Source organism: Neofelis nebulosa, chromosome 17 (assembly GCF_028018385.1).
Source record: "Neofelis nebulosa isolate mNeoNeb1 chromosome 17, mNeoNeb1.pri, whole genome shotgun sequence".
Taxonomy (NCBI): domain Eukaryota; kingdom Metazoa; phylum Chordata; class Mammalia; order Carnivora; family Felidae; genus Neofelis; species Neofelis nebulosa.
Window position 1 is genome coordinate 3,432,069 of NC_080798.1, and position 18,118 is coordinate 3,450,186.

General features: G+C 62.4%; 1 protein-coding gene across 5 annotated transcripts; it reads right to left on the minus strand.

Moving 5' to 3' along the window:
* Nucleotides 1–2,152: 2,152 nt before the first annotated feature.
* On the minus strand, nt 2,153–14,418 carry EPS8L1 (EPS8 like 1). 5 transcript variants are annotated; one of them, XM_058708576.1, is made up of 20 exons: nt 14,057–14,418; nt 11,955–12,013; nt 10,735–10,775; nt 10,308–10,366; nt 9,569–9,730; nt 9,134–9,283; nt 8,508–8,590; nt 7,750–8,011; nt 7,366–7,492; nt 7,100–7,188; nt 6,930–7,004; nt 6,678–6,826; nt 5,968–6,109; nt 5,833–5,861; nt 3,881–4,007; nt 3,663–3,776; nt 3,388–3,487; nt 3,034–3,208; nt 2,548–2,680; nt 2,153–2,466 (listed from the first exon to the last, which is right to left on the minus strand). In XM_058708576.1, the coding sequence occupies exons 1-20, from the start codon at nt 14,186–14,188 to the stop codon at nt 2,380–2,382; spliced, it is 2,295 nt and encodes a 764-aa protein (XP_058564559.1). In that variant the 5' UTR covers nt 14,189–14,418; the 3' UTR covers nt 2,153–2,379. The 5 variants fall into 5 exon arrangements, with proteins under 5 accessions (XP_058564559.1, XP_058564558.1, XP_058564562.1 ...); XM_058708575.1 differs by having other exon boundaries at nt 11,955–12,058; nt 14,057–14,417; XM_058708579.1 differs by lacking the exon at nt 14,057–14,418 and adding an exon at nt 13,922–14,019.
* Nucleotides 14,419–18,118: the final 3,700 nt, after the last annotated feature.

The following is an 18,118-nucleotide window of genomic DNA, read 5'->3' on the forward strand; positions in this document are numbered from 1 at the left end:
GCGACTGTGTCCCCGGCTCGAGGTGGGGCACCACTTCTGTGTTCCTCCCTTGTCAGTGGCCAGACCACAGGATCATGAGCGATGGGTCGGTGAGTGCTCACTGGCTGGGAAGGGGTTCCGGGAGGGGCCGGCTGGGGCAGTGGCCCCACACCAGGGCTGACCTGGTCACGAGGGAGCCTGGGAGCTTGGGTCTTACCAGCCGTGTCTTTGAAACAAATTTGAATTGCCGACATTTAAAATTGGGGGTAATTCATGAGAAGGAAAACCTACGGTTTTGACTTTTCTGGAGAAATAGAAATGTGATAGTATGAACTTTTCAGCCCTGCATGGTAACAGGTGGCCAGTGCTGAGTAGGAGGATGGGGCATTGTCATTCTTTCCGGGCCCTGTCCTACCTGTTGGTGATACAGTAGTGAATGAAATGGGAAAGACCAGGTACAGTTGAGGAGGTGAGGCACGAGGCAGGCAACAATGGAAGTATCCCAGGCGGTGGTGCTATGGAGAAGCAGGGGAAGGGCATAGGGAGGCAGGGGTGTGTGCACAGGGGAACATCCACGGGTGTCTTCTGTGCAGGCCCCATCGAAAAGCTGGCACAGGAAGATACCTGAAGGCGTCAAGGAGTGAGCCATGTAGGCATTTAAAGGAAGAGTTTTCTGGATGAAGAGGGCAGCAGGTACAAAGTCTGTGGGGTGCAGGTGTGGTTAGAGATAGTAGGGCCTGAGGTTGGAACCGTAACGGCCAGCCCTGGGAAGGACTTGAACGGAGGTGGGACCTAGGTCTTAACGGGTCCCTTTGGCAGCTGCGTTGACAACAGTCTGGGGGAGGGCAGTGAGGGACAGAAGGAGGGAGACCAGCTTATGGGGTGCTGCCGTAAGTGCTGGAAGGGAGGGTGGCTAGAGCTGGTGAGCCACAGTGGGACTGTGGGAGTGGCGGAGGCGACGGCAGCCTGCACGTCCTGACAGGTTGGCTGGTGTTGGGATAGGGCTCAGGCCTGCCTTGCTCCTGACAAGGGGTTGTGTGGCCCTGGCTGGCAGGCTGTGGGTGCTGTGGGAATGTGGGGCACGCAGGTTGGGGATGCCACTTGTGTCCCCGGTTTCTGTCAGAAACCAGGGCTGGGAGGGGCGGCAGGAGGTTAGAGGACATTTACACACCCACTGGGGCCGAGGGGGTCAGGGTGGGAAGCACATAGAAGCCTGGAGGCAGGCAGAGGGGAGCTGGGAGTGTGACCAGCCCCAGGCCCGCAGCTGCCGAGCTGGAGCCTGGATCTGGGGGAGGCAGGAGAGGTGTGAGGCATGAGGCCGGCAAAGTGGGGCCAGGGTCGGAGCTCCTGCCTGCCCCCACCGTGTCTGGTCTCATCTGATTTTGGAAGGCAGAGTGTGGCTGAGGAAGACCCTCAGCTCCAGGGGTAGAGGTGGGCATTCTGGGGCCACAGGAGGAGGAAAGGGACTTGTTCCTAAAGCTCGGGGGACAACCAGCCTTGCTCGCTGTCTGGACATGAGGAAGTTACTGCCGGTCAGAGGGAACAAGGGGACAGCCTCCTTTGAGGATGTCCTCTCCCAGGAGAAGGGTGACCAGGAGGCCTGTGGCATATTCAGGAGGCAGCCACTTTGTGGCTGGGTCCCTGGCACTTAGTGGGGGACAAAGTGACATGGATGCCGGGGATGGGGTAGGCTTCCCTGAAGTGGGTATTGGAGCTGGGCCAGGAAAGCTGTTCACCAAGCGGAAGATCCCTTCCAGCCCGCAGAAAGCAAGCGCAGGACCCCGGTGTTGGAAGGAGTTTGGGGGCATTTGGAGGAGGGCATGGGGGGATGAGAGTGGGTAGGGATCAAACCTCAGGTGCTCGGCTCTAGGGCTAAGAGGGCCGTGGGGAGTCAGGAAAGGAGTTGGAGCAAGGGAAGCCTGGGATATCGGCCGTTTAGAAGGTCCCTCTGGAGTGAACTAGAGGACAGACTGGTGGCTGAGAGGTGAGGAGAAAGCATGTCGGGTGGGGACGTGGGGGGGGGGGGTGGGAAGGGAGGAGAGGGATTCAGAGAAGGAAACCAGAAAAGGTGGGGACCTGCAGATTTCCTTGTCCTCCTGAGGCTGTAGCGGGGGTGAGAGAGGCTCTTGGACCCCTCGTGGCCCGGTAGAGAAGGAACAGCAGTTTGAAAATGTCTGCTACAAGGAGGCTGTTTATAGACTGGGCAGCATATCCCAATGCGCGGGGACCCCGAGTATGGCCCTTCCCTCCCACTCACGGCCAGTCCGCTCACTCAGGAGGCTCCACCGGAACAGGTCTGGGGCCTTCGGGAGGGGTCTGCTTCCATGGGTGGCAGCAGTCTGCAGAGTCCGTTCTGCCACGGGGCTTCCTCGAAACACTGAGCAGAGGAGCCGGGAAGGGTCAGATAATCTCAGTTTCCGTGTCGCCTTCCACCTTCTTCTTTTGCTTCTCCATCACCGCCTCCAACTCTGACACTTTCTCTTTGTCCTGGAGGGCGGGGTGGAAATCAGACACCTGGTCTCCGAGTCCTGGGTGCCCTCCCGGGTCGGCCCGGGAGCGTCCGCTCACCTCCAGCAGCGCACGCTGCACGGTGACCTGGCTGTACACGCGCGCCCCTTCCTCGGGGCTCACGGCTCGCAGCTCCTCCTTCTGCAGTGAGAAAAGCTGCGCGCCGGTCAGCACGCCCAGCGCGTCCACGGTCCTGGGCGAGAGGAGGGGGCGCGGTTAGGCCCGCCAGCCAATCACAGCGCCAAGCCCTTCAGCCCCGCCAATCACGTCACTTCTGTCACGCCCTTTGTCCAATCGGAACAGCATTCTTGCTCTGAGCCGAACGCTCCCGCCCCCCAATCGTAGTGTGCTGTGGGAGGGGGCGGGGCGCGTGTGCCCAGCTTTCCCGCGGAGGCAGGCGCGCCCGGAGACCCCAATCCAAGCCCGCAGTAACGTGCCAGTCACACTGCCGTTCACTGCCACCAGAGCGACCCTAGCTTTAGGCCACTCCCAAGGCTCCCCCTCTTGCGACCACGCCTCTGGCTCCCCGGCCGACCCGTCACTCACCCAGCGCTAAATCCCTTGGCCTGCAGCCAGGCGCGGACCTCCGAGGCGTCCGAGTGCGAGCTGAGCTGCGGCTCCGCGACGCGGGGACCCGGGGCTGCGCGGCTGGGGCCTGAGCGGCCCTGGGCCAAGCGCGCCTGCAGCTCTTCGTTGACACACAGCATCTGGGAGAATTTCTCTGCAGGCGGGGAAACGGGGAGAGACGGCCGACTCAGGACGAAGGGTCCTGGGGCCAGAAGGGAGACCTCCAGCGTCCTCACGATGGGCTCGGGGTCCATTTGGTCTTTCCGAACCTTGGTTCCCCTGACTGGAAAGCGAGGACAAGGACGGCTCCCCGAAGGTGCCTGCACCACTCACCCTTCTCTAGGGGGTCCAAGTTGAGGCTATCACAGCTGTCCCAGGTGGGGCGAGAGGAGGCAGGAGCTGGGGCCCGTGGGGGAGGAGGAGTGCTATTCTCCTGGAGAGGGAGCCGGCGGAGCACTTGGATCAGAGAGGACCTAGTCCCAGCTTCTCCGCCTTTTGGAGGTAAATTTCTGCATCCCCCCGCCCCCACCCCCCACCCCCACCTCCAGCTACTTCCTCTGTCAGTGCCCTTGACACCTGATCTTCCCCAGGAATCTGCCCAGACTCACCAGGCTGCGGCTTGCCCGAGGCCCTGGGTGGGGTGTCAGGATATTATACGGTACATATCCCTCCTGCCCTCGCTGGTCCCGAACCTTCCACCACTTACGCTGGTCATCCAGGACCTGAGGGGGGTAGGAGAGGATGGTTCACAGCCTGTGTCTGCAGCTACAGCTGGGCCCCCTGCCGTCCCTTGGCCCTCCCCCCCCTCCACCCCCACCCCTCTAACCTCCAACACATCCCGCTGCTGGACAGAGAGCTCACTGCTGTTGCGGGCCTGGAAGTCATAGTTACATAGGACCCACTTTCCCTCAGGCTCCAGCTGGGGCTCAGCCTCTGGCTCAGGGTCTTGGTGACTGTGGAGAACAACACAGGTTGGGGATAAGGAGGCAGCCAGTCTCCCTGCTCTGGGCAGTAGGGAGTTGGTGTGAGCTGGGGTTAGAGCCAAGCAGAGGTCAACGCAGGAGGCCAGGTTAATACTGTTAACAGAGATTTGAAATCGGAGTAACAACTTGAATGCAGTTCACCCCTTATGTGCCCGGCCACTGTGCTGCCGCACAAACTACGGGCAGTGACGTCACCTCCCTTTTACAGATGAGAACATCTAAGGCTCAGGGGGAGAAAATCACTTGCCCCAGATCACACAGCTAGAGCCAGCTGTTTACTAAGTACCTATATGTAATGGGCTCATGCTTCGGGTAGCCCATAGTTAGGATACAAACAGGGGTTATATAGCACTGACTAGGTGCCAGACTCTGCTCAGTCTCTTACATAGATTGGCTAATCTGATTTTTAACACAACCCTTGGTGTAACCGTGAATTTGGAACCCCTCTCCCCCACCGCAGACCCTGTCATCAGCTATTTTACAGGTGAGGAAGTCGGAGAACAGGGACACGAGGTGGCACGATGAGGTAAAGGTCACAGAGCAAGAAAGAGGTGTTGCCACCCTGGCCCCGCAGTCCATGCCCTGAGTAATTCTGGTCTCCTGGGCACGCAGCTGGATATGAACCTGAGCTCTACCAGGGCCTTGAGCTCTTAACTGCTAGCCTGTATAACCTCATAGACTTCTCTGTCTTCCAGGAAAGGATTATTCTTCTTGTTCTCCCTGCAAAGAAGGGAGGCTCAGAGAAGGGAAGTTGAAAGCTGGGGGTGTCAAGCCCAAGAGTCAGAAGCAGGGGGGAGTTCTGCAAGACCAGGCAGCTGGGGTGGCAGGCAGCAAGATTTGGGCTCCGATGCCCCAGGAAGAAGGACCTCAGCCCGGATCAGGCCTACCTGTGCAAAGGAGAGGGGGGGTCTTCAGGGCCGCGGCACCCCCTGTGTGGGGCTGGCAGCTCCCAGCACGCTGTCCCTGCTGAGACCCTCTGCCGGGGCCCTCACCCAGACCCCCCTTCTGCTCCTGCAGCTTTGCCTTCTTCTTATCCCATGAAGCTTCCTCACATCTGCCCCCGACTTGCATGAGGACCCTGGAGTCCTGGGTCATCTATGCCCCTTATTCCCCAGGACCCTAGAGTCTGTGCCCCCATTGCTTTTTGGAATCATGAACTCAGCACCCCCCCCCCCTCGATATTTCCTCCCCCAGAGACTCAGGAGTCCAGGTCTCAAACTTCAATTTCCCCAACTTTTTAACCCTTAAAGGCTCTCAGTATAACACTCCCAGCAGGAAATGAGACAAGGGCTTTAGAGCCTTGGGAGAGTGAGGGTCCAGCCTCCGTCTTCACCTCTTGCAGGGGCCCGGAAATACTACCACTTCCCAACTTTCCCAGAAACGTGCCCCATGACCCTTGAAGGCCCAGGGCTTGGCTGGGTCTCCAAGGCCCCAAGCACCAAAGTCGGGCTCTTCTGCCAACCCCAAAGGCCAATTCCCCAGTCTCTGCCTCCAACACCTGGGGCTCTATCCTCTTAGGGACCCAGACAGGGAGCTCCCCAGGCCCTGGGAAGTTACTGCCTTCTCACAGCCTCTCAGACTTTACCCACTCCCAACCCCCTCCTCCCTCCGGCCCTGGGATCTGCGCCCCCTCCCTCCCAGCCCGGGCCCCTCTCCCTCCTCACCACCTCACCCACCTGTGATGAGCCGGGAAGACAGAAGGAAAGACGGAAAAAAGGAACGGAGTCAGCGCCAGGAGCCCCCAGGGCGCACCCCTTCTCGACCCCACCTGTCCCACCTTGGGGGCGGCACTCACCCATTGACAGCGACCTGGGGGGCACTTTGCTGCGGGGGAGAGGAGAGCAGTAGCTCAGGTAGGGCCAGACTGCCCGGTCCCGGCCCCGCTGTGTCACCTGGGCAGGGGAGGCGGGCGTGGGTGTCCGGTGCTCACCTGCCGGCGCCGCCGCTCATGCTGCTGCTGTTTCTCAACTGGGTCCCCCCAGGCGCGGCCCTGCGGGTCAGTGGCCGAGGGCTCCCAGCCGCTGGAGAACTCAGGGCTGTATGGGGATCCTTCCTCTGGGGGCAGCTCCAGCCTGTGGCCGAGGGGCTCGGGGCTCAGGGCTCCTGGGGTGGCCTCCAGCCCTATTAACCTCAGTAAGGTTTCCCCCTCCTGTCGTCTCGGCTCTATCCTACCTGGCCCCCTTTTGCCCAGCCCCGCCCCCGCCCCAAGCCGCACCCCCGGCATCGAAGTCCCGCCCCTGCACCTAAGCCCTGCCCAAGCCCCGCCCCCGGCATCAACTGTATCCACACAGATGGATTCCACTCTAACGCTGCGCCCAGCCTCTGAATCTTCCTTCTGATTCTAAGCACATCCCGCCTCTTTTCCCCCAAGTCTCCTCCGGCTCTGCTCTTACCCCCTTCCCCAACCTACAGGCTAGTCCTTCCCGAAGCCGTAGCCCTCTGGTACAGCCCACCCCACTCCTCCTAAACCCGGCCTTTTGGTCAGTCTTAGGCCTCTCCTTCACAGGAGTTTCTGGCCTTTCCTCCAGCCGGGTCCCGGCATAGGTCCTGGGTTCATTCAATTGCTTTGGTCAACCTCTAGCTAAGCCCAGCAACTACCCTTCCCTGCCGGCCCCGCCCCTCCGTCACGGCGCCCCTCACCCCGGGCGGGTCCACGCGTCCCCCAGAGAGGTCCAGAGCGCATTTTCCCGTGGGGTGAGGTTGTCCCGCAGCAGCGCCACCGCCTCGGACGTCAGGTGCGGCCGCCGCACTCCACTTGCGAACTGGGGGCCTCCCGATGTGTCCACAATCTGCCGGGGGTGCAGGAGTGGGCACGCCATCACCTCCCCCCCTCCGGAAGTGGAACCCCGATTCCTCCTGCCGCAGGGGGTACCTAAGGATGGGGTGCCTCACCAACTGCAGGGGTCCGAACAGGAAGTGCAGCAGCTCGGGGGACGAGGGGTTGGCGATGTTGCCACGCAGCCGGGCCTGAGGGACGGGGTAGGTGCCGGGTTCAGAGCTCGGACGCGGCAGGCTCGCCGTGCCCCTGACCCCCCGCTGGCCCAGGCTGGACCCGTTCTCACCAGCAGGCTGAAAGCGTACTTGATTTTCTGAAGCACGTCCGTGTACTCGGCCTCGGAGGGCGGCTTGGCCCGCAGCGTCAGGAGACCCTCTGCAGGTGGGGGAGGCAGGGGCCCAGTGGGATCCCCGGTGATGGGGCATCAAACCTGGGCGGGGGGTAGGGACAGGGGGCAGGAACAGGGGCAGGGGGAGGCCGTAGGGAAAGGGAAGGTATTTCGGATGGACTGGATGCTCCGTATCCCACTGGGGGGTGGGGAGCGTCCCTCACCCCCAGGCGCCCGGCGCCGGGTCCTGCGGCCGCGCTCCCTGTGCTCCAGTACCCGGGCCGCCTCCGCAGACTTCTGCAGCTTCGATACGAAACTCTCCACGTCGTCGAACACGTGGTTCAGGATGTCCTGGGGGACAGAACAGGGGACGTGTGGGACTCGGGGACGCGGAGTCCGGGTCTCTCATCACCCCAGGCAAAGCCCTTACTTAGGCCGAGCGCCCTGACATCCTCCCCGGCCAGGCCGAGCCCTCGGATGCCTGTCCCTGTCCCCCTCGATCGGTCACCGCCGGCCACACCCCCAGAAGTCTGACACCACCCCCCTCCCAGGAGGCAGGACACACCCACGGCCGGTCCACCCCCACGCCCTAGCCCCGCCCCACGCACCACTTCCCGCTCCGCCTGCAGACTGGCCAGGTCCGGGCCGCGGGGCCCCAGGTCAGGGGAGGCCGGGGCAGTGCTGCCTGAGGTCCCCGCCAGGCCAGGCCGCGGCCTCAGCGACTCTTCCGCCTCCGGGATGGGCTCCGCCTGGGGTCGCCCCCGGCCCGCCTCCACCATGTTGATGACCGCGCGGATTGACGGGCGGCGCTGCGGGGGAGGGGTCTCGGCGGCCGGCGGCGGGCGGCGCTGCAGCTCCTCTTGCGTAGCCCTGGGGAGGGACGAGGGGAAAGAGCCTGGGTCCACCCGGGGCCAGTGCCGGGGAGACGGCAGGGGAGACTGTGGGGCTCAGAACCGAGTCAAACCTAGGCTGCAGGTGGCGCGGAGAAATTGGAGACATGGGGAGGAGCGAGCACCTGTGCGGAGGGAAACTGAGGCCTGAGGGAGGAGAAGGGGAGGAGCGAGCACCTGTGCGGAGGGAAACTGAGGCCTGAGGGAGGAGAAGGGGAGGAGCGAGCACCTGTGCGGAGGGAAACTGAGGCCTGAGGGAGGAGAAACGGAGGACCAGCACTAGGAAAAGTACTCTTGGAGAGGGGGTACACGTGTCTGCGGGGGGGTTGGCAAGACCCGAACCACGCTCTGTTCGACAGGCTTCCAAACTCGTTCTCTTGTCGGCGAGCGGTGGCAGCCCATTTGTCGGATGCGGAGACTGAGACCCCACCCGTCCTCGCTTCTCCCCCCGCTCCCCGCCCAGCCCTCTTTCTTACCTGAGCGCCGCGGGCCTGCGCTCCCCGCGACCGGACCGGTAGTCGTGTAGAGCCCCCTGGATGTCCTCTCGGATCAGCTCCGCCTGCCAATCATGCTGTCAGGCCAGGCCTCCACCCCACCTACCCCTCGTCCCCGCCGCGTTCCGGATCAGTCGATTCCTTGGCTGGGTGGCTGGGTGGCTGGGTGGCTGGGTGGCTGGGTGGCTGGGTGCCGGGGTCCCTCCACGTCAGCGCCCACACGCGGTGCCCACGCCCGCCCGCGCTCTGAGCCCACCCTACTTCTTCCCCTGCCCTAAGCCACGTCCCCAACCCTGGAGCCGGGGTGCTGGGGTTTCCTGCCCCTAGGCCATACTCGCCCCGAGTTCTGGCTGCTCCCATCCACCCTCCCCCAGGTGCTGTCAGGTTCCGTCCCGGCCCTTAGTCTCAGTCTCCATTCTACTTCGTCCCGGTCCCACCTGCCCTCAACCCCCCCTCCCTTCCAGCTCCTCTCCAGGCCACGCCCCCTCCACTGGCCCAGGCCCATCACCGCCCCAGCTCTGGGCTCCTCCCACTTCCGGCTCCGCCCCCTGGCATCCGCAGGGTCCCAGCCCTGCGTGAGGTGGCTCTCCGGACCCGGGTCCGCTCACCCCGAGACGCAAGCCCTGGAAGAAGTGCACGTCGGGCTGCGTGCGCTCCGGCTCCTGGCACACCAGCAGCAGCAGCGAGCGACTCCGGCCAGGCAGCGTCACCACGTCGCAGCGCACGATGGCACCCAGCGGGTACGACTCCAGCTCCTCCTGCGGGGCGGGACGGCGGGTAAACGGAGGCTCGGATCCGAGGATCCCAAATGGCGACAGCAGTGCCAGCTGGGACCCCAGCACGGCCCAGGCGACCCTGCGGGGCTGCAGTATCACACCTCTGATTTAACAGAGGAGGCCAGTGACGCTCCAAAAACGAAGGGCAGAGAGCTCTTGCCAAAGTTCCCAGAGGAAGGACGCGTGGGGGCCAAGAGTCACACTCGGACGTCCCTAGAGTCAAGCTCTCCATGCCTCTGCCCCTTCCACCCACGTGTCCCCTGGCACCTTGGACGTGGGGTCAAGTAGCGTGACACGGTCCGGAGACACGCGGAGCAGCATCTCTTGGGCCCAGACGCGGCCCTGGTTGTCCATGACCGCCAGCCTCCGCGAGGCATCCTCCACGGTGTGCACACCATCCTCCTCGCCCAGGCAGAACGTCACCAGGTGCTGGCAGGGGTGCGGAGAAAGCAGGGAGTCCCAGGAGGGCCCCAGGAGGGCGCCAGGTGGGCTCAGAATCCCCTGCCCCCGCCTTCCAGCCTGACAGTAACCACACCTCCTCCTGAAAGCGTCCCCGTCACCGGCTCCACCTATGGGGCCCTTTGTTTTGTTTTCATCAGAGTGACTGGCGCCTGCGTGTGTCTTCCCAGCGAGACTGGAGACTTCTTGAAGGCAGGGATTGGATCTAGTCCCTTCTAAGCACCCCTGCCTCCAAGAGAGCACCTGGCACACTTTGGCCCCTATGCACACAGGTTGACATAGCATTTGTCCCTGGGGCCTGCCTGTCCGGCCTAACAGCCGGTCCGGAGGAGGACCTTGGCAGATTCAAGTGGAACTGACTGCCTCTGCCGGATTCCCACCGCTGAGGGCAGGCGGGCAGAAGCAGCCCCGCCTTGCAGATGGGCCGACTGAGCTTGCAGCTTCTTTCTGTTTGGAGGCCCCACCGCCTTCGACACCACCATCTTCCCAGGCCTGCCTGCCTTTCCTCCCCCAAGGCTCCCTGTGGCAATGCAGACCCCAGACTCACATTGACTGGGTACTGGGAAACATCTGCCAGAACCACAGTGGAATAACGCTTCCTCTGCTCTGTGGGGGAGAGGGGGGATAAACCCAGAAGCCCCAGCCCCTGGCCCCTCCTCCCTCCGACCCAGAAGCCCCAGCCCCTCCTCCCCGGGAGGCAGGGATCCTGACCCCCCCCCCCCCCCGCCCCGCCCCTCCTCCCTCAGACCTGGGACTCCAGACCTCCAGCCCCTCCTCTCTCAGACCAAGGGATCCCGATTCCGCACCCACCTCCTCCCTCAGACCCCGCAGTACTGACCCCAGCCCCCTCCCCACTCCCACCCAGGAGTCCAGAGCCCCAGCCCCTCCTCCCTCAGACCCAGGAGTCCAGACCCTCCACTCCTTCCTCCCTCAGACCCAGTTTCAGCCTGGGGTTTTCTGGTTCCCAAACTCACCATAGATAGACTTGGCACTTGGTTTGGGGGCAGCTTCTGGGCTGGTTCGGGAGAAAAGGGTGAGAGGGGCCGTGCGAATTGGGAGCAGATCATGGGGGTTTTGAATGCCAAGCAGAGCGGGAAAGACTTCATTGTGAGAGCAATGGGGAACCAAGGAGGGTTGTGAGCAGGGGAGGGCAGGGCCAGAGCCCGGTTTCAGGCAGGTAAGGCCGGGAGTGGTGCTGGGAGGTGGTGGAGAGTGTGGTCTTCGCGGTCACTCAGACCTGGCTTTGAACGCCCTGTCAACTACCGCCTTGCCACAGGACCCTGGGTGGGAGACTTCCTCTCTCCTGCCTCGGTGTCCCTTTCTGAGATAGGAGTGAGTCCGTCTATAGCCTCCTTCTGGTAGAGCTGTGGGTGGATTCGCTCAGACTTGAGGGCCCTCACGGCCTCAGTGACAGTTACTTTGTCACGATGCAAAGGGCAGCCCACAGTAGTTGTTCAATAAACGGGCGTTTTTACAACAGCATTAGTATTTGGGGTAGACAGACTTATCTTCTCCGTCCCCCTGGGCCAGGCTCTCCCCAGCCTGATCCTTCTGTCTCCTGCCCCTGACCTCCTCCTCCTAGGTCACCTTCTCCAAGAAGAAGTGCACAGAAGTAATGGAAACTCAGAGCTCAGCAGGAACGAGGAACACTTTCAAGTCAAAGCTCTGCTCCTCATCCTGTTCTGTTGGTCAGATCGCCCCGCAATTTGATTACCTCTGTGCTGGAGAGCTCACTACCGCCTATCTCCCATGCGGCTATTCCCATGGGTCTCCCTTTGTTGTTTTCCCTGCTCACTCCAGGAGACTTGAGCCTTTGTTATAAGCAGCCCGGATTTTTTCAGCAAAAGGTCAATATTTAATAACAAGATAACGGCAACAGCAGTTGCCATGAGTTGAGAACCTACTCTTGGTCAGATGATCTGCTAAGTCCTGTTACCTTCATTTTCCTGTCAAGCGCTCAAAATTGTCCCTGTTTCACAGAGGAGGAATGGAGCCTCCAAGAGGTGAGGTTCTTGGGCCGGGGTCACACCTCCTGAGTGTTGGCAGTTGGTTTTGAACCCGGGCGTGTCTGTTCTGGGCCAGTGGCTGTAACTATAGGCCGAGCAGGGAAGGGGGCTGTCCAGGCCTGGGCTGCTGTCCATGCTACCTGCGGGCGTGGGTAAGAGGGTGGCCAGAGGGGGCTGGGGACACTTACCCTGTGGTGGTGCTCATGGTGTGGAGAATGGGGGGGGGCTCCTGCCACCTGGAGGTGCCCTGGGAGCCAGCAAAGAAGTGAGGGCCTGACCTGGCCTTCAGTACCTAGGATTTTGGCCCAACCACCTCCTTCAGACCCAAGAGTCCAGACCTCCAGCCCCTCCTCCCTCAAACCCAGGAGTCCTGGCCCCCTGCCCCTCCTCCCTCAGACCAGGAGTCCAGACCCCCAGCCCCTCCTCCCTCAGACCCAGGTGTCCTGGCTCCAGCCCCCTCCTCCCTCAGACCCAGAGGTCCAGATCCCCACCCCTCCTCCCTCATATCCAGGAGTCCTGACCCCAGTCCCTCCTCCCTCAGACCCAGAGTCTGGGCCCCCAGCCCCCTCCTTCCTCAGACCCAGGAGTCCTGGCCCCCAGCCCCTCCTCCCTCAGACCCAAGAGTCCAGACCTCCAGACCCTCCTCCCTCAAACCCAGGTATCCTGGCTCCAGCCCCCTCCTCCCTCAGACCCAGAGGTCCAGATCCCCAGTCCCTCCTCCCTCAGACCCAGAGTCTGGGCCCCCAGCCCCCTCCTCCTTCAGACCCAGGAGTCTTGACCCCAGTCCCACCTCCCTCAGACCCAGAGTCTTGGCCCCCAGCCCCCTCCTCCCTCAGACCCAGGAGTCCTGGCCCCAGCCCCCTCCTCCCTCACACCCAGGTGTCCTGGCCCCAGCCCCCTCCTCCCTCAGACCCAGGAGTCCCGACCCCAGTCCCTCCTCCCTCAGACCCAGAGTCTGGGCCCCCAGCCCCCTCCTCCCTCAGACCCAGGAGTCCTGGCCCCCAGGACCTCCTCCCTCAGACCCAAGAGTCCAGACCCCCAGCCCATCCTCCCTCAGACCCAGGAGTCCTGGCCCCCAGCCCCCTCCTCCCTCAGACCCAGGAGTCCTGGCCCCCAGCCCCCTCCTCCCTCAGACCCTGGAGTCCTGGCCCCCAGCCCCTCCTCCCTCAGACCCTGGAGTCCAGACCCCAGTCCCTCCTCCCTCAGACCCAGAGTCTGGGCCCCCAGCCCCCTCCTCCCTCAGACCCAGGAGTCCTGGCCCCCAGGACCTCCTCCCTCAGACCCAAGAGTCCAGACCCCCAGCCCATCCTCCCTCAGACCCAGGAGTCCTGGCCCCCAGCCCCCTCCTCCCTCAGACCCAGGTGTCCTGGCCCCAGCCCCCTCCTCCCTCAGACCCAGGTGTCCTGGCCCCAGCCCCCTCCTCCCTCAGACCCAGGTGTCCTGGCCCCAGCCCCCTCCTCCCTCAGACCTAGGAGTCCTGACCCCAGTCCCTCCTCCCTCAGACCCAGAGTCTAGGCCCCAAGCCACTCCTCCCTCAGACCCAGGAGTCCAGGCCCCCAGCCCCTCCTCCCTCAGACCCAGGAGTCCAGACCCCCAGCCCCCTCCTCTCTCAGACCCAGGAGTCCTGGCCCCCAGACCCTTCTCCCTCAGACCCAGGAGCCCAGGCCCCCAGCCCCTCCTCTCTCAGACCCAAGAATCCAGACCTCCAGCCCCCTCTTCCCTCAGACCCTGGAGTCCAGACCCCCAGATCCTCCTCCCTCACACCTAGTACCCTGCCCCCCCCACATCTGTCAGGGATCCATGTGTTTGGCTCCCTAATCTATGTGTACCCCATTTTCCTTCCTCTCTCCAGGGATCCTGTCTCCCAGCCTGATCTCCTTAGGGGCCCAGGGGTTCGGGCTTAGAGCTTCTCGACTGTAAGGACAAAAGGATTTTGATTCCAAGTCTCCTCCTAGAGCCAGACCCGTTCATGCGTTTCCTCAGCCACTATGACCTCGGGCTACGGGGCCGGTCCCTTACCTCGTCAGGACTGAAGGGCTTCGTGGTGTCTGGACTTGGGAGTCCTGGCCCCCTGCTCCTGCTGCCCCCCCCCCCCCCCCGCCCCAGACACAGGAGTCCCCACCTCCAGCCCCTCCTGGCTAGGCCCCCTCCTCACCTGCTGGGCAGGCTCTGCCAGGCAGTGGCTGCGGGGCGAGGGGCCCAGCTGGCTCTCTGCTCTCCTCTGGGTTCCCAACGGCCCGTCCTTCCTGCTCCCGCCGGCCACCCCGCCTCCGCATACCTGAGCACTCACCTGGCACACACCTGGGCGGGGCTGGCGGAGGGACCCGGGCTGGGGTGGGGGGGACAGGACCGGCCTCCGGGGAGCCAGGAACTGGGACCGGCTCTGTCGTAACAACCCTAGAACAGGGACAACAACAGTCATCTGATGTCACACCCGTTCACACGTCAGAACTCCAGAACTGAGGGCTCTGTCTCCAATACCCTTTCCGATTCTCCTGCCCCCTGTGGGAGGGCAGATTTCACCTGCTGGCGGTTCAGAGAGGGGCGGTCAGTGTGGAAGGGCTGGGATTCGAACCTGGGGCCAGGGTCTGTGCCTCCCCTGGGCCCACCTCCTGTTCAGGGTTCCTGCCTCTGCGGAGCCCTGAGCCCCCACCCCTCCCTTGGCCTCTTCCCCTAGAAACTCCCCCCAATAACCCCCTCTGGTGAGACTCAAATCCACTCGGCGCCCGGCCCAGCCCCAAATACTTCACTGACGTTAACGAGCTCCTGAGGCTTGAAATCTCCTTTAGAGAACTTCCCCTGTGCCGTGGGCCTTGCTACCCAGGCCATACCTGTCATTTCTCCCCCAAACCCAGTGAGGTGAGGGCCGGGGGTCTCCGCCTCATAGAGGAGGAAACTGAGGACACCGAGGGTAAAGAGGCTCACCCCAGGTCACACTTGCAGGGAGAGGACGGGAGCAGCAAACGCCAAAGCTCGGAGAGCAGGAGGAGGGGCGGGCAAGCCCCCTTTTAGCCTTGCCCATTATCAGTGTGACCTTCACCTGGTCCCTGCCAACGTCCTGCACCTGAACCTGCAGCGGCCTCCCGACAGGCCCCTGCTCCCTTCCTCCCTCATCTAGTCTCCCCGCAGGGAGCCCCAAGAAACCTAGGTCAGCTCACAGCACTCCCTGCTCCGCACCCTTCAGGGGCTCCCCGTTTCTGGGATAAGAGCTGAGGTCTGCAAAGTCTTAAGGAACATCCTTCAAACCTCCTCTCTCCCTCCATCACTCGGGTTCCGGTTCCGGCACACTGGGCTCCCTGCTGCTCCTCGAGCCTGAGAGCCAGTCCTGCCCCAGGGCCTTTGCACTTGCTCTGCCCTCTGCCTGGAATGCCTCTTCCCTCAGATATCCTCCTGGCTTGTTCCCTCACCTCCTTCAGGTCTTTGCTCGAGTGTCACCTTCTCTGACAAGCCTGGCCACCCTATTTAAAATTGTGGTCTCTCCCTGCTCCCTAAATTCTCTCCAGAGTGTTTATCACTTTGTAACACACTATATTACCCGTTCATTTTATTTTATGTCCCCCCTGTTAGAATGTAAGCATCGTGAGGAATCTTGTTTTCATATCTCTATGTATTTTTTATTTCTTTTGAGAGAGAGAGAGAGGGAGAGAGAGAGCACACAAGCCAGGGAGGGGCAGAGAGAGGGAGAAACAGAATGCCCCGCAGGCTCATCAAGGTCAGCGCAGAGCCTGCATGGGGATTGAACTCAGGAACTGTGAGATCCTGACCTGAGCCCAAGTTGGACATTTAACCGACTGAGCCCCCCAGTGACCGGAGGGAAGAGACTTCTGTACGTTCAGCCCCGCGCTCCGTCTGCCGCACATTAGAACAGGGTCTAGCACACATTCAGTGCTGGAGTGATACTGGCTTTCGGTGCATTCGTGTGGATGATGCTTCACTGTTTCGTCCGGCCCGTGTTGACCCCACAGTCCACGCTGAGCGAGGCTGGAAACCACAGGAAGCACCCCTTTGTCCTGGGTTGGCGGGGATGAAAGAATAGAGCGAAGGGGAGACAATCCTGTGGGGTGATGGCAAAGAGCCGGGGCGGGTGGGGGTTCGAGTTCTGACTTTGCCACGAAATAGAGTTGATAATACTTATTACTTCCTACGTGATGCGGGTGTGCTTAGGTCTTCTTCTGAGTACTGTGTGTGTGTGTGTGTGTGTGTGTGTGTCTGATCCCCACAACATCCTAGGAAACAGGTTCCATTATCTCCCATCTACACCTGAGGAAGTGCGGACACACACCCTCCGGGAATTTGTCTACGGTCACACAGCAGGTACCTGGTGGGGACGGGCGGAACCCGGGCCCTACAATCTACACCCTGAATCCTCTGGTGCTAGCTTCCCTGCGCAGCCACATCGTGAGTCTGTCTGCCCCTTGCTAGCTGTGGGACGCTAAGCAAATCACTCAACCTCTCTGTGCCCCAGTCCGGCCAGCTCTAACATGGGGATCGCAACACTGGCGGCATTAAGGGAGAGCCCTCTCAGCGCCCGGCCAAGAGAGATGCGAAGTTGGGTGTCGATGGTGGCCTTTCTTCCCACGTGTGCTGGGATGGGAGGTGGCTAAGAGGGTCAGGGCAGGCTTCCTGGAGGAGGAGGGGCAGGCAGGCAGAGCTGAACCTGAAGGGCGAGTTTGGCAGCCCGAGGTGGCCGGGAGGGTGAGGGAAGAGTGTTCCAGGCCTGAGAGGCGGAGGGGAGGGGAGGGTGTGCTGTGTGCGGCTCCCAAGGGTGCTGCAGGGGGAGGCAGGAGGGTCCCGTGCTTCTGTCTCCAGCTTCTGTCACTCCGGGTCCCTGTCACATCCATGCCACAGATACTTTCTGAGCTTGGTCCTGCCTGGGTTGGGGCGCACGGACAGGAGCAGGCCCCTTACCCTCGGCGAGGCAGGCGGGGCTGGGATTGGTGCCCACTAGCAGAGAACACAGAGGCTCAGAGTGGGGAGGCCACTAGCCCAAGGTCACAGTGGCCCTGGGCCATGTGACACAAACGCAGATCTGACTAAGTCCAGGTCCTGTCTTCACACGCAGGTGCAGGTGGAGAAGAGTGTCCTCACGGAGGCCTTGCCTGAGAGCCAGGGGCCAAGGCTGCAGGGTCTGAGGGAGGAGGGACTGGGGGTCTGGACTGCTGGGTCTGAGGGAGGAGGGACTGGGAGTCTGGACTCCTGGGTCTGAGGGAGGAGGGGGCTGGCGGCCAGGACTCCTGGGTCTGAGGGAGGAGGTTCTAGGGGACCATGACTTCTGGGTCTGAGGGAGGTGGTGCTGGGGGTCTGGACTCCTGAGTCTGAGGGAGGTGGGGCTGGGGCTTGGACTCTTGGTCTGAGGGAGGAGGGACTGGGGGTCTGGACTGCTGGGTCTGAGGGAGGAGGGACTGGGGGTCTGGACTGCTGGGTCTGAGGGAGGAGGGACTGGGGGTCTGGACTGCTGGGTCTGAGGGAGGAGGGACTGGGGGTCTGGACTGCTGGGTCTGAGGGAGGAGGGACTGGGGGTCTGGACTCCTGGGTCTGAGGGAGGAGGGACTGGGGGTCTGGACTGCTGGGTCTGAGGGAGGAGGGACTGGGGGTCTGGACTGCTGGGTCTGAGGGAGGAGGGACTGGGGGTGTGGACTCCTGGGTCTGAGGGAGGAGGGACTGGGGGTCTGGACTGCTGGGTCTGAGGGAGGAGGGAATGGGGGTCTGGACTCCTGGGTTTGAGGGAGGATGGGGGCTGGGGGTCTGAACTCCTGGTCTGAGGGAGGAGGGGCTGGGGTCTGAGGGAGGAGGGCAGGGTTCAGCACAGGTGCCCCAGTCCCTGCCTCCAGGTGCTCTGAGGTCTGGAGCAGCAGGTGAGAAGTTGAGACCGAAACCAGAGCCTCCACCCTAGTTCTGGGTCCAGCGCCTCCTTCCTCCTTCTCCAGCCGCAATGGAGGCCCCTCCCTCTCTTCAAACCAGAGCAAGTGGCTTCCAAATACCAGTGGAGGCTCCCACCCCTGCGCAGTCTGACTCAGTAAGTCCTGGGCGGAGGCAGTGAACCCTGGAGACTCACCAAGGGAACCAGTCACTAGGAACCCGTTCCAAACCCTCGCCCGTCCCCAGGGTCAGTGCCTTTTGTGAAGTGAGCTGCAAAGACTATGTGGGTCGGAGTTTGCTTGTGTCCCCAAACCGGGGTAGCTCCGTCACCGGGGACTCGATTGATTCTCTGGGTTGTGGGGGCGGGGGGGCCCAGGCACCACACAGAATTCCCCACTGGGGCTTGATCAGCTAAGCTCCCCCAGCGTCATATCTAAAAGCACCCCATCTCTCTCCTCAACCTCCCCTCCTTACACACTTGCCCACCTCCACA

Coding starts and splice junctions, on each gene's coding strand:
- EPS8L1 (XM_058708575.1), bottom strand. CDS start 14,188: ATGACTGTTGTTGTCCCTGTTCTAGGGTTGTTACGACAGAGCCGGTCC. Junction 10,367..10,734: donor AAGTGCCAAGTCTATCTATG/GTGAGTTTGGGA, acceptor TCTCCCCCACAG/AGCAGAGGAAGCGTTATTCC. Junction 7,493..7,749: donor TGCAGGCGGAGCGGGAAGTG/GTGCGTGGGGCG, acceptor TCTGTCCCCCAG/GACATCCTGAACCACGTGTT.